Source organism: Chiloscyllium plagiosum, unplaced genomic scaffold (assembly GCF_037043375.1).
Source record: "Chiloscyllium plagiosum isolate Xiang-an unplaced genomic scaffold, Cpla_swu_hap1 HiC_scaffold_15, whole genome shotgun sequence".
NCBI classification, from domain to species: domain Eukaryota; kingdom Metazoa; phylum Chordata; class Chondrichthyes; order Orectolobiformes; family Hemiscylliidae; genus Chiloscyllium; species Chiloscyllium plagiosum.
In genome coordinates this window covers 7679293-7703331 of record NW_028270153.1, presented here as the reverse complement: position 1 = coordinate 7703331, position 24039 = coordinate 7679293, and the positions used below count along the sequence as shown (strand labels likewise).

General features: G+C 40.2%; 1 protein-coding gene across 2 annotated transcripts in view; it reads right to left on the bottom strand.

Moving 5' to 3' along the window:
• Positions 1-622: 622 nt before the first annotated feature.
• psmf1 (proteasome inhibitor subunit 1) overlaps positions 623-24039 on the bottom strand; it is an 81009-nt gene continuing 57592 nt past the window's right edge. Inside the window, exons 5-7 of one of the 2 annotated variants that reach the window (XM_043710888.2) lie at positions 14664-14717; positions 5968-6126; positions 623-1113 (exon numbers count right to left, since the gene is read on the bottom strand). In XM_043710888.2, the coding sequence (XP_043566823.1) occupies positions 1062-1113; positions 5968-6126; positions 14664-14717 (265 nt within the window). In that variant the 3' untranslated portion in view covers positions 623-1061. The remainder of the gene's footprint in view (positions 1114-5967; positions 6127-14663; positions 14718-24039) is intronic. The other variant, XM_087994709.1, reaches the window with a different exon arrangement.

Below are 24039 nucleotides of genomic sequence, written 5' to 3'. Positions count from 1 at the left end.
GCTGGGAATTATTTTGTTCCTAGTCCCTGCAACATGTTTCTCTCTTAAGAAGAAGTTTGGATTTGCTTGTAACTCACTTCACAAACACAATTCTGTAAAATATTTTATTTCAGCTTTAAGTGAAAATGAAAACAATTGTTCAAGTTCGAAGTGAGATTGCGATATTCAGTGTTCTGTGTCTGAATTATGAATAACGGTGGGAAGGAATTGGAATACAGCAAAGAGTCAGGGAACTGAAGAAAATAAAATTGCAACTGAATTGAATGTGTTATTTTTAATGGGAACATTAGCAGGAAAATGAATGATCAGTCTCGTTTTTAAAAAGTTGGTTAACTGTCCATCAAAATGGAATCTGGCTCCATAACATAAGGTGCATACAGTACATTGGTTTTAAAAAAAGAAATTCTCCCAGGACATTATTTGAAGGGTAAAGATGTGCAGAGTGAATGGGTAAAAGCAGGAGACATGGAACTAAATGAATCAATATTTTGAGAAGTGGCACAAATATGATGGGCCAAATAGTCTTCTGTTCTGTAAGATTCTATTAATTCATGAACTCTTCATAAAAATCTATGAACAGAGCAAGAAGATGAGTGTATCAACATGACAAAGTGCAATCAAACTATTTTTTCATTTACACATCAGTTTATTAACAGGATCATTTAACTCAAACACTCTGATGCATTTAATTTAATCTGCCTACCTCAAAGACACAGCATAGTGACAACTCTGTGACAATGTGCAGGAGATTGGTTACAAGTCCACACTGGAAGCATGTGTCAGATGTATGACAATAAAGCACTTGGCTGCTCTTAAGAGTTTAACCGGTTCAGTTGAGCACGTATGCCCCACCACCAAAGGGAGATTGGCTTAGCTGAAGCTGCTGATCATCAAATAGGAACGCAGCAGATCAAATGGCTAAGTTACACTGTTCATAGAATATTTATTTAACCAAAAGAAGTGAAGGCCACAGGATTCCACAAGTTGTGGTTTACATCCGGGGTTTTCCTTACAACCTAACTTGCTTTGAGAGGAGGGAGGCGAGAGGAAGAAAACGAAGATCACATGAACAAGTCATCATATCCAGGCGGAGGAAGATGGTCTGGATCAGGGCTGGAAAACAGAAATATTTCATGAACATTCAGAAATCAAACATTAAGCACAGACCCATATCCTTCCCACCAAACCACACGGGTCATGTTTGAGAGTGCTATTCTTCCAGGATTGCCGAGTCACGAGGGCAAGAACTATTTGACCTAGTGGAGTAGATGGACATGTGTTAAACACAACACCATCAGAAATGGCAACTAAGTGAGTTCACTTCCATAGGTAAAGCATTGGGGTGAAGTTGAAAAGATAATAACAGAATTCTTTGAGGAGGTAACTAGGAGGCAATAAATGGGAACCAGTGGATATAAAATATTTGGATTTTCAGAAGGCATTTGATGTGGTACAACATTAGGTACTGAAGAGCCCATGGTGTTGAAGGTTGTATATTAGCATGGATAGGGGATTGACTAACAAAAGGATGGGTGAGTTGGGACAAGGAGCATTTTCAGGATTAGAGAGCCACAGGGGTCAATGCTGTGGCCAAAATTATTACAACAGATGTTAACAACTGGATGAGGAAAGTGAATGTACTATAGTCAAGTTTGTGACTGACAGAAAAATAGGTTGGAAGGCAATGATTAGGATGATCCAAACCGTCTACAGAGGGATAATAGTCAGGATGAGTGAGCGGGCAAAAAAAATGGCAGATGGAATAAAATGTGAGGAAATTAGGTGTTATGCACTTTGTCACAGAGAATAGAGGAACTGAATGTTGTTTAAATGGAGAAAGAGTGCTGGAAGTTGCGGAAGAGGGATTTGGGAGCCCTCATCCAAGAATCATAAAAAGTGAGCATCCAAGTTCAGTCTGTAGTTGGGAAGACAAATGGAATGTTGGCCTTTATTTCAAAGGGAATGGAATATAAAAATCATGAAGGTTTGCTAAAACTTTCCAGAGGATGAGTCAGACCACAGGTGGAACACTATGAACAGTTTTAGCTGCCTTATCTATCGCCCACTGGCATTGGAGGCAGACCAAAAGAGTTTCATTAGGGTCATACCAGGTATCGAGAGACTATCATATGAGCAGAGATTTAGTAGATAGCGCCTGTACCACAGGAAAATAGAAAAATGAGCAGCAATCTTAGCGAGACATTCAAGTATCTTAGAGGACTTGACAAGGTAGTTGTGGAAATAATATTGTTTCCTCTTGTGGGAGAGACTAGGTCAAGACAGCACAATCTCAGAATAAGGGGTTGCACATTTAAGACAGAGATGAGGAGGAATCTTTTCTCTCAAAGTCTAATGAATCTGTGGAATTTTTTTACCACAGAGTACTGCGAAGGCTAGGTCATCGCGTATATTCAAGACTGAGCAGACAAGATTTTTATTTAGTAACAGAATCAAGATTATGGGGAAAAAGCAGGCAAGTGAAGTTGAGGATTATCAGATCAGCCATGATCTCACTGAGAAGCAGAGCAGACTTGATCAGTTGAATGGCCTGGCTCTGCTCCTATGTTTTATGATGTTAAGTTTGTATTGGGATGAACATCACAACAATGGACTCAGCTTTCAGCTTATTTGTAGTTACTAACCTCCATGCTGAGTTGCACAGCATAAGGTGAACAGCAGCAGGCATCAAAGGAACTTCTGTCAACATATGATGAAATAGCTGGGGATTTAGAGGGCTGCAGCAAAAGACCAAGCCCCGTGCAAAACACAAGAGAAATTTCCATTCTGATTGTTGCTAAAACTATATATGTGCACAATAACAACATCCAGAGATTGAAAAATGTGGCTGTTGTGGAAATTAGACAGTGTTAATAGGAACACTGGCACTTGATGTTTGATGTTTTCACCCACAATACTCATTCTCCTGTTCCTTTAAGAGGTTTTAGCTCATTAGCTCAATGGTTTCAATTAATAAAGTGAAAAATTCATGATGCACTCAGCTCAATAATATTAATGTAAATTTTTAACTCAACAGATATTGGTAGCCAATGGGTCACACATGAAAACAGTTAGCGTATTCTGCAGACTTTTTTGTAAAAAGAAAACACACCTCTTGCCTGTAGAGGTTCCTTAATAGCATTAAGGAACCTCTACAGCATCCAGGGAAAAGTAGCCCTCCTGGTTGGCATCCTATCCACCATCTTCAACATTCACTCTTTTCACTACAGAAGCAGCAGTGTGCAATGTCTGCAAGATGCACTTCAATAACGTATCAAGGCTTTTTGACATTGTCTTCCAAACCTGTGACCTTCTGCCAGCTGGAAGGACAGGGCAGGGCAGCAGATATTTGTGAACACCACGACCCGCAAGATCCCCCCCAAGCCCCACACCACTCTGACTTAGAAATCTATCACTGTTCCTTCATGTCACGGAGATCAACATTCTCAAACTCCCTCTGTCACAGCACTGAGTGTATGTACACCACAAGGATTATATCAGTTCAAGAAGGCAGTTTACCAAGAAGGCAATTAGGAATGGGTAATTAACACTGACGCAGCCAGTGATGCTCACGTTTCATGAATGAAGAGAACAGCTCGAGACTCTCCAAATAATTTCATTATTCTATTAGGTGACTGACAGGTTACCAGTGCAGCACAGCTTGTTTAATGGCAGAGTGAGCGTGCTAGAGAGGAGTGAGATGGAACTTTCCTACAACTACGGACAACACCATGTTCAACCTCATCATGGTTCATTAATGCCCTTGAGGAAGGGAAACTGCCAGCCTTAACTGGTCCTGCCTACATGTAACTCCAGACCCATAGCAATGTGGTTTACTTTTAACTGTCCTCTGGGCAACTAAGGATGGACAATAAATGCAGGCCCAGCCAGTGACAACCTCATCTAAATCTGAATGAATAAAAAGAAGATTGAAACAGGGATCAGAATGGGCAGGACTAGTGCCACATAATCCTGAATACATGGGTTTCATGAAAAATAGGGAAATAAATGAGAGGGATGGCAGTATTGTTTAAATTGAGTTTTACAGTGCTGGAAAGCAAGGATGTTTCAAGGAATCAAGGTCAGAATCTATTTGATTAGAGTTTAATAAAAATAAAAGTAGTGTTAGGTAACAATAAAATATACTGGTCAAGAGGCTACTATCAAGTGGGCAAGATACAAAGAGACGCATTTGCAAAGCAATCACAGTATTGTACAAAAACCACAAAATGGAGTTAATGAGAGTAGGTGTTTGGCTGATGCTTTGTTATCATAGTATGGACTTGAAAAGTAATAGTGTAAAGGGCAGAGAGAGGGCAATGTTTCTGAAATGAATTCAGGGGAATTAGATGGATAAGTGTCCGAGAAAAGGCGTGGCTTGTTTTGGATCTGGGGAAGGAGCTGAAACAAGTGCCAGAAGGGGAACATTTAAGGAACAGTAATCAGAGCACCGTAAGATTTGGATTAGATATGGAAAAGGACAAGACACATTCCAGGGTAAATGTAACTAAACAGGGGACTATCAACTTCAATGTGGTGAGAATGGATTCCCTCAATGCAAAGTTCAATCAGAGACTGGCAGGCATAACTATAATTGACACAGGGCTGCCTTTACAGAAGAGATAGTTTCAGCACAGTTGTGAAAAATCAAAAGGAAAAGGAGAAACCAACAAAGCCAGAGCTTCCAAGATGATGCAAGAGATAGTAAACAAGATAAAGCAGCAAAAAGGTACAGATGATAAGGATCAGGCTGAACAGAGAAAGTTCTGAAGGAAAGTATGAAGAAAAGAAAAGCAATGAGAAAGTATGGGTAGCCAATAATAAAAGGGAATCCTAGGGCCTTCCAAAGGCAAACAAATAATAAGAGTAGTAAAAAGAAAGGTGGAACCAATTAACACAATGACCAAGTGGTTAGCATTGTTGCCTCACAGTGCCAGGGACTCATGTTCAATTCCAGTCATGGACGACTGTGTGGAATTTGCACATCCTCATGTTTGTGTGGGTTTCCACCGGGTGCTCTGGTTTCCTCTCACAGTCCAAAGACTTGTGGGTTAGCTGGATTGAGCATGCAAAATTGCCCATATTGTCCAGGGGTGTGCAGGCTAGATGGGTTGCAGGGATGCAGAGATACAGGGATGGGGCTGGTGGAATGCTGTTTGGAGCATTGGTGTGGACTCAATGGGCTGAATAGCCTGCTTCCACACATGAAAGCAGAGAACACTGCTCTGGCCACCTCCTATACTGCAACTATTCTCATTCTATGGAGTGTTATGTACAAATCAAAATCTATTTTGCATTTTTTATGACCCTTGGACCTTTATGACCACTTATCTCTCTATATTCCCCACTTTCTCCTATTCTTCTTCATTACTATGTTGCTTCTACCCAGTTTTGTCACTTTAGTCTATCACACTGTCTCTGATGTATTTCATTTGTTAATGCTCTCTTGGTCCTGTAATCGTGGTTGTGTCTTTTTTACTTCTTGTGCTCTATCTTTTCACCAATTTCTCTTGGTGCTTGTTCTCCCCCATTGTCTCTCCTCCATTTGCATCATTTGTCCCTCTAACTCTCACCCATCTCATCACTCGCCTCCACTACTTCTCACTCACACTCCTACTTGACTCAACCCTTCTCACTTCCCCCAACCGAAACTCAATTTCACCCTGTCTTCCATTCCCGACCTGAATATTCCTGCTGTGTTCTCCTGCATTATGGAACTACTCAGCGATGCAATTAGAGAGAATACTTTTTCAAAATCCTGCTGTATTTGGAGAAAACATTGAGGTGTACATGGTAATATTGCTAGGAGCAATGGAACTTTGGAGAGCAAAACATTTATTCCACAGTGAAGAATGTTGGGTTAGAAATGATTATTCCCACAGTGCACATCCACAAATACAATGAAACAAGCACATTTCACTTACAAAAATTCCCATGAATTTCTATTATTTAAAAAAAGTTCACACTTACCCAGAACGGCCCGGTCCAACTGGTCCAAATGGATCAAATCTGGCTCCAGGTGGGACTGAACCAGGAGGAAGCTGTCCTGGTATCCCCGATGATGGGTCAAAGCCAGAACGTGGTAACCCTGACCTCAAAGGATCAACAATCATTCCACCTCTTCGTTCACTGGTAAATAAAAGAAATGAAGGCTATCAGCTATTTTGTAGTGTTGACACAAGTAGAATGCTTGTATAATTAAACTCCCTTTGGTAATCGATCAGCACTCTCCTCTCATACATAATAAACATTGCTTTCCCTTGACTTTGGTATTTCTTGCAAACTGTCCTGATAAGTGCAAGCCAAAAGCTTGAACAAAATACATCCTTTTTCAGCAATATTCAATTTCTATATTCTAAATGACTAAATGCCTTTATATAGACAGTGCTACACTGTCAGAGGTGGTTGTTTGGGTAAGACGTTAAACCGAGCGCTGATCTGCCCTCTCAGGTAGAGGCAACAGATTCCTTGGCATGATTTTGTAGAACAGCAAGGGTATTCAAGTCAATATTTATTTATTGTTGAAAACCAAAAAGCAGATTATTTGTTTTTTTTTAAATGTTTATTCATTCATGACATGTGGACATCAGTGACAAGGCCAGCATTTGGCACCCATCCCTAATTGCTCTTGAATTGCGAGGTTTGTTCAGCCATTTCAGAGAATAATTAAAAATCAACCACATCTTCAGGGGTTTGGAGTCATATGTTAGTCAGACCAAGTAAGAATGGCAATTTCCTTCCCTGAAGAATATAAGTGAATGATATGGGCTTTTATAGCAATCGATAACCATTTCATGGTCACCAATACTGAAACGAGCTGTTAAGTGTAGATTTTAATTGTTTTAAATTCCACCAGCTGCCGTTGTGGTTGAATTTGAACACTTGCCCGCAGATCATTAGCCTGAAACGATTTTACTAGTTCAGTGCCAATAACCACAATGCCTTTGTCTCCTCATTAATCTTCCTGTCATTGGTGCAGCTTGCTATATACATAACCATTGCTTTTAAATGTTGTGATTGTAACTATGTTTCGAAAAAGTGCTTCATGCTTCGTAAAGTGGAACATCCTGAGACCATGAAATGTAGGGTTCGAGAGATTTTTGATCGATTAAGAGAGAGTTGCACGTGAGCGATTGAAATGCAGTTCGCTTGAAGCGTCATCCAGAACAACTCCGGAGTTGGTTGAAAGCAGTGGATGGTCACTGGGCTTTTAAAAGCTGGATTCAGACTCTTGTGGTACAGTGGCAGTGTTCCTACCTCTGAGCCTGGGTTCAAGTCCGCTCAGATCCACAAGTGTGTAATCTCTGGACAGGGTGATTAGAAAATGTAAGAAGTGGGCTCTCAATTTGAGGGTGATAAAACATTCAGAGGGGTGTAACAGCTGGATAAAAGAAAAACAAAAGGAAAAGCAGGGTTTCTGATCAAAGCATCCCTATAACATTATCAATTTGACTCTAGTGAATTATAACTGCACAGAATTCTTTGGATAAAATTGTAGTATTGAAAAATAGTGCTGGGTTCTTTTGAAGTAATATTGCTGAATAGAGACAAAAAAATTTTTTAAAATGAGCTGGATTCTTAGGGCTCTTATAACATTGTGATAGTGTCCCTCCCTCTGAACCCGAAGATCTGCTCCAAACGTGTGTGTCATCACATTTCAGAACAGATTGATTACAAAAAAAACAAATACTGTGCAATGCTATTATCAAACTGCCTCTGAAAGTTTGCATTCAACTTTGGGTCCCATACAACAGAAAGGATACACTGGCCTAGGTGCAGCATGAAGATATGGGGGATAAAATAGGTCAACGTGCTGGCTCATGAATCTCTTCAAAAAGAAAAATGCTGGGTTCTTACATAATAGCATTTCTGAACAGATAAAAGGGAAAAACAAAAACAGAAAAAGAAGAGATGGGCTCTTGTAGTGCAGTGGTAGTGTCCCTTACCTCAGGACAGAAGATCCAAGTTCAAATCCCCTAACCTGAAATTGTGGCACGACACATCTGAACAGATTAAAATAACTATGATCTTTGAAGCTGCCTCATATCTCCTACTTTCCAATTGCTGATAAAGAGAAATGTGAAACGTGGTGTAATCTTATACACACAATTGTTAACAATGTGAACAGCTGAGGCAGACTGCAGGCAACCTCAGCCAGCTGTTCAGACTGACAACAATGAAGTCTTCAGGCTGATTCAATCCAATTGAAACTACCTGAAGACCTGACGTTGATTGGAATCAGTGAACGTCTAAATCAATAAGTACACAATAACCTTATTGAACTGAAAAAAGTGATTTGGGTTCTTAGGATTCTTGTAGTGCAGTTTTGGTGTCCCTACCTTTGGGACAGGAGGTCCAAGCTGAAGTCCCACTTACCCCAGACGTGTTATAACATGCCTGAACAGGTTGATTGAAAAAATATTTACTGGCAAAGAGGGACTTTTATGGTGCAGTGGTAGTGTCCCTAACTGAAAAAATGTGTTGCTGGAAAAGCGCAGCAGGTCAGGCAGCATCCAAGGAGCAGGAGAATCGACGTTTCGGAATGATTCCTGAAGAAGGGCTTATGCCCGAAACGTCGATTCTCCTGCTCCTTGGATTCTGCCTGACCTGCTGCGCTTTTCCAGCAACACATTTTTCAGCTCTGATCTCCAGCATCTGCTGTCCTCACTTTCTCCTAGTGTCCCTAACTGTACAGCAGGAGGCCCAGGTTCAAGTCCCATCTGTCCAAAGGCATTGGATTCTGGACAGGGAAAGGATCCAGAAGGAAAAGGTAGAAACTGGCATGTGTGTGTTAAATGATGGATTTACAATTAACAATTGTAAATCATTGAAAGTGTCTAATTCAACATATACATATCAGAACCATAAGTGTTATTGAGGTGGCAGGAAAGTGCACTTGTAATAATCAGATCACTAAAGAGACCTGTCTGTCCCCTCAGCTGGATGCAGTAGGCTGAATGGCCAACTCATGCTTCAATCTTTTATAATCTTACGAGAAATATACTTTTTTTCCTTTGAGATGGGCTATCACTGTTTACGATTCAAGAACTCATGGTGCTGGTTGGGAACTGGTCTATCCATGCTTTCATTGATTTCTGGGTTTTCTGTTACAATCTCAAGAGAATTAAAACAACAGTGTGTTAAAGCCATTACACAACCGGTTACAAGGAGCTTGAAGCTGGGAATTAAATATTCAAGGGTATATGACCTTTTGGAATGTCAAAATGGAGGGTAGGGTGATGGGATAGTTTTGTTAGGACAAAATTGAATAAGTATCTCAGCAAGAAATGATCTTGGATCAGATATACAGGATCTATATAGATGCAGGTAAGAAACAACAAAGGGGAAGATGATACTGGTGGGAGTAGTGTAAAGGCCCCTAACAATAGCTGTTTTATACTTCAGCTATCAGGAGATAATGAGGGCAAATAAAAATGGCAATACATTAATTTTTGGGGGACTTCAATCTTTATGCAGATTGGAAAAAGCAAATTGGCAGAGATAGCCATGAGGAAGAATTCATGGAGTGAATCAATATAGTTTCCGAGAACAACATGATGTACATCCAGCCAGGCATCAGGCTATTTTGGACCTGGTAATGTATAAGGAAGCAGGTTAGTAAATTGTCTCAGGCTAAAGGATCCTTTGTGGAACACTGATGATAACACGGTAGATTTCAGTATTCAGTTTGAAAGGGATAAACTTGGCTTATAAACACACTGTATTAAAACTGAAGTGATTGCATGGGGATGAGGTCAGAATTAGCTGAAGTGGATTGGGAAAGGTGCTTAGCAGAAAAGACAGTTATGAACAATGGCAGACATTTAAGCAAATAGTTCATGCTTCACAATGAAGATATATCCTGGTGAGGAAGAAGGGGATAAACTAACCATGGTTAACTAGGGGGGTTATGGATAGCATCTCATTGAAAGAAAACCATAGAATTTGGCAAAGATTAATGGTCAATCAGAGGATTGGGAAAGCTTTAAAAGTCAACAAAAGATGTCCAGAAATAATAAAATTGGAGAAAGTAAACAATGAGGGACTAAGTTTGAGGTGGTAATAGGCAGGATAAAGGGGAGCCAGATGATGTAACATATTTAAATTATCAAAAGACATTCTATAAAGTACCACATATAGGACTACTCAAAATAAGAGCTCATTGTGTTGGGGATAGATAGAGGATTGGCTAACTAATAGAAGGCAGAAACTTGGGGTTAAAAATAAAGGGCATTTTCAGGAGGGCAACCTGAAACTAGTAGAGTGCCACAGCGATCAGTGCTATGTCCACAATTATTTGCAAAATATATTAATGGTTTGGATGATGGACAAAATATACTACTGGCAAGTTTGCAGATGACACAAAAATAGGTGGGAAGGCAAGTAGTGAGGATAATACAAGGAGTCTACAGGTGAAGCGAATTGGTAAATATCTTGGCAGATGGGATACTATTTGGGGAAATGTGAGGTTGTGCATTTTGGCAGGAAGAGCTGAAAATTATTTAAATGGATAAAGACTGCAGAAAGCTGCAGCACAAAGGGATTTTGGAGGGAGGGCGGATCAGAGGAGGTCTTTTGCATGTCTCACTAACTGGGAAGGGCAAATGGAATGCTGGCTTTTATTTTAGAAGGAGTGGAGTATAAAAATAGATAACTCTTGCTAAAAATAAACAAGGCACCAGTTAGACTACAGCTAGAGTACTGAGAATAGTTTTGGTCCCTTACCTGAATAAAAAATATACTGGCATTGGAGATAGTCCAGAGAAGGCTTATTAACTTGATCCTGGGCTATGGGAGGGATAATGAGGATAATCATATCAGCCATAATATCACTGAATAGTGGAGCGGAGGCAATGGGCTAAATGGCTTACTTCTGCTCCTACATATCATAATATGTTGGGAACATAAGATTATGTTTCCAAATGTGCTGCATGAATTTTCAGGTATGTATGAGCAGCATTCTGGGGCAGGAACACGTATATGAGGGATATTGAATTCAAGACTGCAAAGTCTACTGAATGACACGCAAAGTGGAAAGAAATCAATATGCAACTTAACACTATCCTGTCTGGCAATATTTAATATTTATATATTTATATTTCAAAGTAAGGTTAGTTTGAAAACATTTGAATTCAGCAGAGAATTTCTAAATAAATGTCTGTAGAAATGCCAGAGGGGGTTTATAATTAGGAACTTTACCAGCATGGATAGATTAAATCAGGCTGGTTTAATTATATAACAGATTAAACCTTCCTCGGGCAATTATTAATTCATCTGCTTATTAACCAATCAATTGGTGCTGTAGCTGAAAAACTGGATAACTTTAAAACAAGCACACAGAATGCTGGAGAAACTCAGTAGGTCTGGCAGCATTTGTCGAAAGTGAAAGAGACTTCACGTTTCGAGTCCAGTATGACTGTTTTGTTCAGAAATCCAGGGATAAAAGGGTATAACTTTCTACTCCAGAGGTCTGTGAATGTTCAGACATTGGGCATATCCAACACTGGTTTTTGAACACAAAGCATTACATTACATTTACATTACATTACAGCGTGGAAACAGGCCCTTCGGCCCAACAAGTCCACACTGACCCGCTGAAGTGCAACCCACCCATTCCTCTACCTAATACTACGGGCAAATGAGCATGGCCAATTCACCTGACCTGCACCTGCACATCTTTGGACTGTGGGAGGAAACCGGAGCACCCGGAGGGAACCCACACAGACACGGGGAGAATGTGCAAACTCCACACAGTCAGTCGCCTGAGGCGGGAATTGAACCTGGGTCTCTGGCACTGTGAGGCAGCAGTGCTAACCACTGTGCCGCCGTGCCGCCCACATTAAGGAATATGATAACAGAGCAGAAAAATGCAATAACCAAAAGACAGAAAAATGGTGGACAGGAGATCCCATCCCCACCTTATAAATCATGGGCTTGGTTATTTCTCAATTGAGACAAAATCATACTGTCACCAGCTGGTAGATAATTTTCTCCCTGCCTCTACACTTCTTTCTCCAATCACGACCACTACATTCTCTCTGTTGGGGTATATTTCTTCCCCTACCCATCTCTCAACCAACTTGGATAAGGACAGTCTCCTGCACAATTACCTCTCTCCTCCTTATTTGAGGAAAAGATTTAGAAATGGCATACTCAATTAGAAGCTGTCAGAGAAAGAAAATACAATTTAACTATTCCATCTCAGTTCCTGTGACAATGCACAATGAACTGTCCAGCTTCATCGTACTTCAATCAGTAATCCATGCACGTAAAGTTGTCTAAAATGATTGTGCGAGAAAGGCACTATACAAATGCAAGCATTCCTCTCAAAAGCAAATGCTTCAAAGGTATAACCTTGAGAATCAGAAAGAGTCACTGACTGGGTAGAAGCTGAAAGAAGCAAGTGCATTGAAATGCACTGAAAATCATGGATTGAGATTTCAAACTGTGAGGGCAGGTCAAACTATAATATACTCAGAAAAAAATTGCATACAGTTAATAGAGAGCTACAAACACATTACCACGTCTGCTAAAACATAATCACCTACTTAACTTAAATGAAAAAGAATGCTCTGCAGGTTACAACTGGAGAATCCAGTCAGTGTTGGTTTGATTAAAAAGGGAGGTGATTTATTGCCCTTGACCTTCATAAATCACAGAATAATAATTGGAACTCAGGAGTATACTTGAGCATACTGTAATACAATGCAGATTGACTGATAAAGGGCAGTCAGATCGAGGTCTTTTATCAGTCAGTACATCCTCAATTAAAAAATGCTGTTCAACCACAAGCTGGACACTGATACTTAATTGCAGTTTAATCAGAGAACATTTGCATCCAGAAATGAACATTGTAAAACATGGGTGAACACATTTAAAATTCGACATGAGATGGAGAAATGCCAAGGACGGACAAGGACCTAAACTGCAGTCCTCAACTCTGTTAAATCAATGAGTCACAGTCAAGAGGGGTGATTCTGGGAAGAATCTGGCACGATTTTACCAACACTGGTGGCACTGATTATTTAAACTACTTGTTTTATGAGCTTTACTGCTTTAACTCCTTCACTGTCTTTGCATCAAAATCCTGGAACTCTTTTCTTAACATAACATATGGATCCACACCCCTCGGACTGCAGCGGTTCAATAAGGCATCTCATTGCCAGCTTCTCGAGATGGACAATCGATGTTCACATCCATGAACAAACAAATAAAGAGAAAATTAAACAAGCCAGTGAACCGACTAACATGGAATAAATCCCTACTACTCCATCAAAAACAGTTACAGGTTTTACAAGTTGGAGGCTTAGAAAGACAGACACTCGGTAATTGGTTCTTTCAAAAAGATCCATCTTATTTTGAAGTGTAGGGATGAAGCTTAGATTGCTATTAATTATAGAAAGCAATTAAAACAGAAATGGAGGAAGAAACATTGGTGGAAATATTGTCTCATTATAAGTTTTCTTTGAATGCTAAAGATGAAAACTCTTTCTACACATTGCCAATCCTTCATCCAGGCCAGGTTCACACACAAATTAATCCCAGAAGTAAATGGCTTGTGTAGTTAATTATTGCCCTCGGAGATTAACCTCCATAAAATCTTGAATATGTGTAAACTAAATAGGGTACTAAAGAATGACAAAGAACAAAACAAAACCTTACTGACTTGAACTGCTGTGAAGATAATGACAATTTTTATAAGGCAATGCAGTTTCACATTTAGATGCATAAATACTTTGAGAAGAACTCTGTGCACCATTTTAATTTGTTATGGTGGGTGCCAAATAATCAATACAGTATTTGAAAACGTCAAGGAACAGGAGAGGACAGATATCAGGATTCAGGCTGGTTTAGTACAGCTGAATTTGTGGATCAAAGCAGAGCCTAAACTTGAACCTGGGATCTCACAAAAAACACATGAAATAACTTTAAAGGTTTTATCTATTCATTTACAAAAACTGTGCTCATTCAACCTTCTGCTCCCCCAAACTATATGAGGATGGGACAAGGAAGTGTGCTTGGGACAATGGCACAGGATGAGACAGAGCTCATGTGATTTTTGAAAGGACAACTACCTCTCTTAAAGACACAACAGAACGAGTGTTGATGAACTGACACCGAATTATGAGGGCTTCATGAGCAAAGGTCACCATAAGCTTATTCAAAGTGGCAGTTCTAAAGAGTGTCTTAAAGGAGAGAAAGAGAGACACAGATGTCTAAATAATTCAAGAGCTTACAGTCTTGTTAGCTGAAGGCAGGGATGTCAATGATGTGGTGATTAAAATTGCGTATGCAGACGCAGTCAGAATTCAAGCAGTTCAGAAATCTTGTGTGGCTAATAGAGGTGGGGTGATGCTGTGAATGGTTCGAAAATTCAAGATCTCACCTGATAGCTCTTGGCATAGATCAGTGTTACATACACAATGAGCAATACAGAATGACATAACACAAGACCAAAAGTCAAGTCTGTTTCCAATTCAGCAAAGATCTATTTCAGTTTTCATTTTGTGTTTGCAATAAGCAATTGCAGCATGGAATGTGCTTGTGAAATCTTCACTACTGAACAAATCTTGCACAGGTTCTTGAAATTGGAATAATTGTGATTGAAAAGATTAGAGAAAGGACAAGATGTCATCAATGCATTTCTACAATAAAAGCGCTCATACCCAAATGGGTCGAGATCATCTCCTCCTGATGCAAACGGTGCCATCGGATCAGACCTGGAATGGGAGAAGAAAGTGCTTTTCTTATCTAAGCAGCATTGAAATAATTAAGACATTTAAAATACTTTAAAAATTCAAAATGCCATGCTCATTATGGTGAATGTCTGAAAGTAGTTCAGTTGCTCTAAAGCTCTTCCTACGATACATTACCATCACTGAATCCAAACAATGACATTCCAGGGTCACAAATGACCAGAAACCTAACTGGACCAGTCATATAAATGGCATGGATGAGAGAGCAGGTTGGAGATTTGAAATTTTCCAGCAGGTAACACCTCTTAACTCCCCACTTGGCATGAACACCATCTACAAGAGTGATACAAGTTTCTTTCTTATTGGCTGGATGAGTACTGCTCCTGTTAATGATTCTAAGAAACTTGACACCATCCAGACCACAACAGTTCACTTAATTAGCACCAACCACCCTTTAAATATTCATTCCTTGCACCACTGATGCAGCAGTGAATACCATTCACTAGTTGACCTGCAGCTATTAGACACTGACAGGGCCTTCCAAATTAACAAGCTCCATCACCTGAATGGGAACGAGCAGCAAATGCATGAGAACATTCATATCTGCACGTTTCCCTCCATGTCACACAATGCCATGACTTCATTGTATAGCGTTGTTCATTCTAATGCCTTGAACTCCTTCCCCAATAACACCTGTGGAAGCCCCTTCACCACTTCAACAAGGTGGACCACCACCGCCTTCTCAAGGATTATAAATGTTTGCCAAGCCAACATATTCAATGAATGAAACAAATAAAGAATAAACAAGTATTAGCTTCTTCCAAAATTCTAAAAATGTACAAGCAATTGTTCAACTGGTCCTGCCCATCTCCCATTGTGCAGTCTGTAAACACCAGCCAAAGCAATTAATGGAATCTGCCAAGCTTCAGATTTAGCATCACAAAGATAGAGAGATCAGCTTGTAACCTCCCAGCTGGTGTCCTGTCAGCCCTCTGATAACTCGGTACTCTTCCAATTCTGGCTGCTTGAACTTTCCCAATGTTTATGACTGTAACACATATGGTCATGCTTTCAACTGCCTGGGCCCCACGTACTGGGCTTCAATCATATCTCTACCAAAAATCTCTCTATCCTCCTTTAAGACACCTCTTAATACTTATCTCTTTGACCAATTATTTGGTCCTCATCAGTCCTATATCTCTTTTTCCATGTGCTGAGTATTGCTTCTTTATTATTCTATCATCAGTTACATTAATGACCACTAATATACTCAAACTCAAGTGTTACAATCTATCTCAAAAATATCTCCAATCAAGTGGCCCACTTATCTTTGACACACAAATATTGCTGCCAGTTCTCTGTAAAATGATGCTCAATGAAGATACCTAGCGATATACAAGATGATAGCAATTTGGGCACTTGAGAGAAGGAAACTTGTAAATATTCCATTACTAGAAAATTTGAGATTGCTCTCTTTGGAACAAAGATGGTCACAAGGAGATTTGATACACAGTGACATCAAGGGTGAGGTTTAACTTCTGTAATAGCTAAGATCACAATGAAGGCTGCACCTTCTCAAGTTGGCCTCTCATCTGAGGTGTGGTGACCTGCAGGTTAAACTCACTGCCAGTTCTCTCTCTCCCCCCTCCCCAATGGGAATGGACCTCTGAGATTATGTAGTTTTTTTATTCATTCATGGGATTAAGGCGTCACTAGCTAGGCCAGCATTTATTGCCCTTCCACTTGCCCAAAGGCAGTTAACAATCAATCACATTGCTGTGGGTCTGGAGTCACATATGCAGGCTAGACCAGGGAAGGATGGCAGGCTCCCTCCCTACAGGACATCAGTGAACCAGATAGGTTCCTCCGACAATTGATAATGAATTCAAGGTCATCATTTGACTCATAATTCCAGATTGTTTTTATTGAATTCAAATTCCACCATCTGTCATGGCTGGAATCGAACTGGATCCCCAGAACATTACTAGGTCTCTGGGTTGATAGTCTTGCAATAATACTACTCGGCTGCTGCCTCCATGAAAATGGTAATTTTTATTTTTCACTATAAAGGATTTTGATGGTGTAAATAAGGAGAGATTGTTCTCAAAGGCAGAAGATTTGCTTTTTAGAAGTCACAGATATAAGACAGCTAGCAAAAGAAACAGAGATGAGAATTTTGTTTTAAAAAATGGGATCATTGTGATCTAGGATGCAATGCCTGAAATGGTAGAAATAGTAGATTCAAACAAGGAACTGAAAGTTAAACAATTTTAGAATTACAGAGAAAGGACAGGTTCTGAATGAGTTTTAGATGATTCGTTCAGAGAGCTGGCACAGGCACAAGCCGCTGATTGGCCTCCTGTACTGCATCATTCTATGATTACATCCACATAATATCTTACTTTGGCTCAGGGAATGCAAGATAATGAACAAACACACTAACAACAGTATTTATTTGATAAAATCAGATACACAGATGCCAACAGCTTTTCTATCGGTTGGACAGAAAATAGAATTGGGACAGAATAAAATAGATTGACTAGCACACAATGCAGGTTTCAAGGATATCTTCTACTGCACTCAACCATGGCCCCAGCAAATGCAGGATAACGACTGCCTGTTTCATTTCTGGTACCTGCATTATGGCAATCTACAGGGAGCTGTTACTCATCACAAATACAGCTGACATTTTGTGCAGTCTCAAAGGCGAATAACATCTTGCAGCTTCAAAGCAAAATAATTTTTAAAGAACTAATTAAAACATCAATTTAGAAGCTCAGTTGATGAGATTGGCTGATATATGTTTTAATCTTCAATGCCAACCTTCAAAACTGGTAATCACAACATCTGTCAAAGTGTTACAATCTCTCCAAAACCACTAATTAACATATCAAGATTTTAAAGAAAGCTTGAATAAAAGATATCTTATAAATTTTAAATATTGTGAGGAGCTTTGATGGAATAAAATAAGAGAATTTGTTTCAATAGGCAACAGTGGTGGTTTCCAAAGGCACACATTAAGGTACTTGGTAAAATAAAACTGGGAAGTAAATATCCCAATGCTAGAAATTTTGAGATTGTTCTTTTTGGAGTAAAGATAGTCACAGAGAGATTTGATACAAAATTATGTCAAGGGTGGAATTCAATTTCTGTCTGAAGCCATATTGAAGGCTGCACCATCTCAACTTTGCTTCTCAACTGAGGTGTGGTGACCTGTAGGTTAAACTCACCCCTGGTCATCACGCTCTCCGATTGGAGAGCGAACTATGGTCCTTTGGGATTATGGCAATTTTCACTTTTCACTACATAAACATAAAGGGTTATGCTGGTGCGAATAAGGAGAGATTGTCCCCGACGGCAGACGATTTGCCATTCAGAAGGTACAGATATAAGATGGCCAGCAAAAGAAACAGAGATCAAGGGACGTTTTTTGAGTTGTTGTGACCTGAAATGCATATGTTGAAAGGAAGATGGAAGTGGAAATAACAGTAACTTTAAAAAGAGAACAAAGACACAATGGTGCGGATGCTGGAAATCAGAGAAAACAAATGCTGGAAACTCTCAGCAGGTATGGCCGCATCTGTGGAAAGAAAAAAGCATGAATGTATAAGTCAAGGTTTTCATCAGAACCTTGGGAAAAGCTCACACACGTGAAATATTAACTCTGTGTCTCTCTCCACTGATGCTGCTAAATCTGAGTATTTCCAGCATTTTCTGTTTATTTTATTCTACAAAGAGAATTGGATACATACTTGAAGGAGATAAAATTACAGTGCTGTTGGGGGGGGGGGGGGGGGGGGGAACAGCTTGGCAGTGGGACTACCGGAAGAGCTCTTTCATAGAACACTCATGATTGGCTGAATGGTTTCTACACTGATGCACAACTTAAAAATTAAATAAATTCAGATAACATTTGTATTCAAGGCATTTGAGATTTCAGCTGGAAATGTGTTGCTGGAAAAGCGCAGCAGGTCAGGCAACATCCAGGGAACAGGAGAATCGGTCTCCTGTTCCCTGGATGCTGCCTGACCTGCTGCGCTTTTCCAGCAACACATTTCCAGCTCTGATCTCCAGCATCTGCAGACCTCACTTTCTCCATTTGAGATTTCACCATAGTGAATCATTGCATCTAGAATTTCTCTAGTAACTTATTTCTCTAGTGAATTTTAAACATAACTGAGCACTTTTTCCTTGGGTACCTGTGTTAGGAACATCAAATTTAGAACCAGGCATTGGCCATTGATCATGCAATAAGGTCATGGCAGGTCTGATGTGGTCTTATCTCTACTGTCTGTCCCCCATAGCCCTTGTCTATGAAAAATCTATGTTGCTCAGCTTGATAAATTTAAAGATACAGACTCTATTATCTCATGGGAAAGATAATTTCTAATGACGCACAGAAAAACATATACATCTCTGTTTTAGAAGGGCAAAGAAAAGTTGAGGCAGTTGTAAATAAAGTTAGTTCAAAAATTGGGCATGCATTACTCATTGTAACAAGCAACACAAATCTCCTGTGACCAGAAGTGGATGCACAGTGCTCTGTTCATGGACTAATCAAGGTTTTATAAAGATTTAACCCCTCTATGCTTGGCCTCGATTTATGAAGCCCAAGATCACATAGGTTTTGCTAATGACTCAATATGTTCTACTATTTTCAAACAGTGTTGTACATGAAACACAGGTCCCTCTGTCACCGCACACCCTGAAACTGCCCGTAATTCCATATTGTCTCCCTCTGCCCTTTCTGCCAAAATTCATCACCTCACATTTTTCTATACTAAATTCCATCTGTCACCATTCTGCTAGCTTAGCTAGGACCAGTTACAGGCAATTTGTATAATCCTCACTATTTACCACTCCTTCAAGTTTGATATTAGAGCAAGTTTTGAAATTTTACTTCATATTCCAAAATCTAAGTAATTTATATATATCAAAAAAAGTGCTGTTAGGACTGACTCCTAGGGAACACCACTGTTTTCCACCCTCCAGTATGAAGAATTATCATCTACTGTAACTTACTACTTACTGAGTCAATATAGACAATACTCATCAAATTTCTTTCCTCAATCCTTAACCTCACATTATTTAAAACTTTGATTTGTTTGGTCAAGCATAATCTGTCTTTTACAAAGCTGCAGTAACTTTCCTTAATTAACTCAAATTTCTCCAAGTGCTTATTAATTTTGTTTCCTGATTAATTTCAAAACATTACTTAGCGCTGAAGTTAAACTAATGCTGATAGTGCTTGGAACTATTGGGACCTTATACTTTTCTTGAATAAGGGTGTCAAATTTGCTACTCTCCTACTTTTGTGCATCCCCACACATCCACATAAGTTTAAAACATTAAAACAAGCTCTTCTGCAATATCTGCCCTCACCTATTAACAAAACCTGAGATGCAAAAGCATCTTGACCATGTGACTTATTTATCCAAAAGCACAACCAGCCTTTATTGGACCTTCTTCCCATAAATGTTCACAATATCCATTACTTCCACTGTCTCTGCTGCTTTGTCAGATTCCTCTTTCTGGGTAAACTCCAACATAAAGAACTCATTAAGTATTGCTGAGGAAAAAAAGATACATTCTAGAAACTTATCATCTTACAATCATCATGGAAGGCACATAAGAATGAACAAGTTCTGCATGAGAAAATTTTTGAATGATTGCACTAATAATTCTGATTAGTTAAGGGTTTGCCATGGAAAATGTAGAAGGGAAATATTGTCCCCCCACATTTTTGTCTACTTCAAAAAATAAATAATGTCTGAACATGTTTCTCTTTCCTGCAGAGGACAGGTCCTCGTGTATGAATATATGTAGCTTCTAGTCAGCATAAGTGAGCCCTATTACGAGGTCAACTGATAATCACATGATGAATGCAAGAGAAGAACATTTCACAGCATCCCTCTTTTTCCATTCGTACTCCAGTTCTGTTCTGGAAGAAGTGGCTGGTGATAAAAGCTGGAAGACGGTCCTCTGTAGCTAATCTAGGATGACACTCCACTGCAGCACAGAGAGTGGTGCAATGTCAGAGGTACCCTCATTTGGCTGGGGCAGGAATGCAAGGTTCTACCTTCCCTCCAGGATGGATGTAAATTATTCCATGGCACAATTTTGAAGAACAGCAGGGAGCTGTTCCTTGTGCTGGACAATATTTATCCTATCTAACCACTGTCACTGAGATCGATTACCTGGCTATTCGTCATACTCTATTTGTGGAGTCTTGCTGTATGAAAAATGCACTCTTTGTCTTCTATATTACAACAGTGGTAATGCTTCAAAAGTATTTTGCTGCCTGGCAGGTGATTTAGGACATCCTGAAGTTGGCAAAGCTCCTATCTTGAGGTAAGGTTGAGTAGGTTGAACTAAACCCATTGAGTTTAGAAGGATAAGTGGTCATAGAGTCCTATAGGACCAAGACAGGCTCTTTGGACCAAACTGGTCCATGCTGACCAGAATGTCCATCCACACTAACCCCATTTCCCTGCACTTGGCCCATATACTTCTAATCCTTTACTATCTATGAAGCCCAAGATCACATAGGTTTTGCTAATGACTCAATATGTTCTACTATTTTCAAACAGTGTTGCACATGAAACACAGGTCCCTCTGTCACCGCACACCCTGAAACTGCCCAAACGTCTTTAAAATGTTGTTAATGTACTCGCCTCAACCACTTCCACTGGCAGCTCATTCCAAATGTGTACCATCCTCTGTGCAAAAATGTTGCCCCTCAAGTTCCCTTTTATTCTTTCCCCTCTAACCTTCAACTGATGCCCTCTAGTCCTCGATTCCCCAACCCTGGGAAAAAGACAGTGCATTCACCCTATCCATGCCTCTCATGATCTTATAAACTTCTATAAAGTCCTTCCTCAGTGTCGTACCCTCTAAAGAAAAAAGTCCTAGCTTGTTCAACCTCTCCCTATAACTCAGACCATGGAGTCCTGGCCACATCCTTGTAAATTTCTATTCAGTTTAATAACATCTTTTCTATAGCAAGGTGACTAAAACTGATCACAATACTCCAAGTGCGGCCTCACCAACGTCCTTTTTAAATGCAACGTAACTTCCCAACTTTGATACTCAATGCCTTGACTGATGAAAGCCAGTATGCCAAAACCTTTCTTCACTGCCCTGTCTACCTGTGACTCCACTTGCAGAGAACTATGAACCTGAACTCCAAGGTCCCTCTGTTCCACGACACTCCTTAAGGCCCTACCATTCACCCTGAAACTTCTACCTTGATTGGACATTCCAAAATACAAGACCTCACACTTGTCTGTATTAAACTCCATTTGCCATTTCTCGGCCCACTTCCCCAGCTGATCAAGGTCCTGCTGCAATTTATGATAATCTTCCTCACTGTCCATGATACCTATTTTACTGTCCTTTACAAACATACTGATCAGGCCTTGTACATTCTCATCCAAATCATTAATACAGATAACAAACAGCAATGGGCCCAGCACCGACCCCTGAGGCACTCCATTTGTCACAGGCCTCTTGTCCAACAAGCATCCTTCCACTATTACCCTCCATTTCTTACCGTCAAGCCAATTGTGTATCCAATTTGCCAGCTCTCCCAGTTTCATGTGATCTAACCGTTCAGAGCAGCCTATCATGTGGAACCTTATCAAAGGCCTTACTGAAATCCATATGGACTACACCTACCATCCTTCGCTCATCAACCTTACTGGTCACTTCAATAAAGAACTTGAACAAAATTGCGATGACCTCCCACTCACAAAGCCATGTTGACTATTCCTAATCAAACCCTGTCGTTACGGTTGTGGGAATGTTCGCCGAGCTGCGAAGATGATTTGCGATGTTTTGTCCCCTGTCTAGGTGACACTATCCCCATCATGTGTAAGATTAACATAATTTATCCACTGATATCTTCTTTGAAGCCTCCTGTGAAGCGTTGCTGTACTATGTCTTCTGGAATTTAGCTGGTTCTGTTCCTGCTGCTTCCAGTTGCCAGTTCTGGTTGTTCTCTAGTGGCTGGTATATTGGGTCTAAGTCAATGTGCTTGTTGATGGAGACAGTGGATAAGTGCCATGCTTCCAGAAATTCTCTGGTTGTCCGATGTTGAGTTTGTCCTATGATCGTTGTGTCGTCCCAGTCAAATTTGTGGTCCTTGTCATCTGTATGTGTGGCTACTAGGGACAGTTAGTTGTGGTATTTTGTGGCGGCGGACTGCTAGTTGTCTGCCTGTTTGCCTACACAGTGATTTGTGCAGTCTTTGCATGGAATCCTGTAGGTTACATTAGTCTTGCACATGATGGGTATAGGGTAATTTTTATAAATGATCTGGAGGTGGGCGCAGAAGGATGAGTTAGCAAAATTGCATATGACACTAAGGTAGGCAGAGTTGTGGATCGTGCCAAAGAATGTTGTGGGTTACACAGGGACATAGATATGATGCAGAGCTGGGCTGAGAAGTGGCAAATGGAGTTTAATGCAGAAAAGTGTGAGGTAGTTCACTTCGGAAGTAGTAACAGGAATGCAGAGTACTAGGCGAATCGTAAGATTCATTGCAGTGGAGATGAACAGAAAGATCTCAGTGTGCCGGTGCATAAATGCCTGAAAGTTGCCACCCAGGTTGATAGGGTTGTTAAGAAGGCATATGGTGTGTTGGTGTTTATTGGTAGGAGGTTTGAGTGTCAGAGCCACGAGGTCATACTTCAGCTGTACAAGACACTGGTAAGGCCGCACCTGGAGTATTGCGTGCATTTGTGGTCACTGCATTATAGGAAATATGTGGAGGCTTTGCAAAGGGTTCAGAGGAGATTTACTAGGATGTTGCCTGGTATGGAAGGAAGGTCTTACAAGGAAAGGCTGAGAGAACTGAGGCTGTTTTCGCTGCAGAGAAGGTTGAGAGGCGACTTAATCGAGACGTATAATTAGAGGGTTAGATAGAGTGGATAGTGAAAGCCTTTTTCCTCAGATGGTGAAGGCTAAGGGGACATAGCTTTAAATTGAGGAATGATAGATTTAGGACTGATATCAGAGGAGTGTCTTCACTCAGAGAGTAGTAGGGGCATGGAACAGCCTGCCTGCAACAGTAAGTAGACTCGCCGACGTTAAGGGCATTTAAACGGGCATTGGACATACATATGGATAATAATGGAACGGTGTAGGTTAGCTGGGCATCAGATTAATTTCACGGGTTGGCGCAACATTGAGGGTCGAAGGGCCTGTACTGTGCTGTAATGTTCTATGTTCTAAGAATGGATATCCCTGCAACTTCATCCGCAGATGCCTAACAAACAAACAACATGACAAGGACATGACATAATTCACTGTCTGGGGTTTAGCTTAGAGTGGCGCTGGAAAAGCA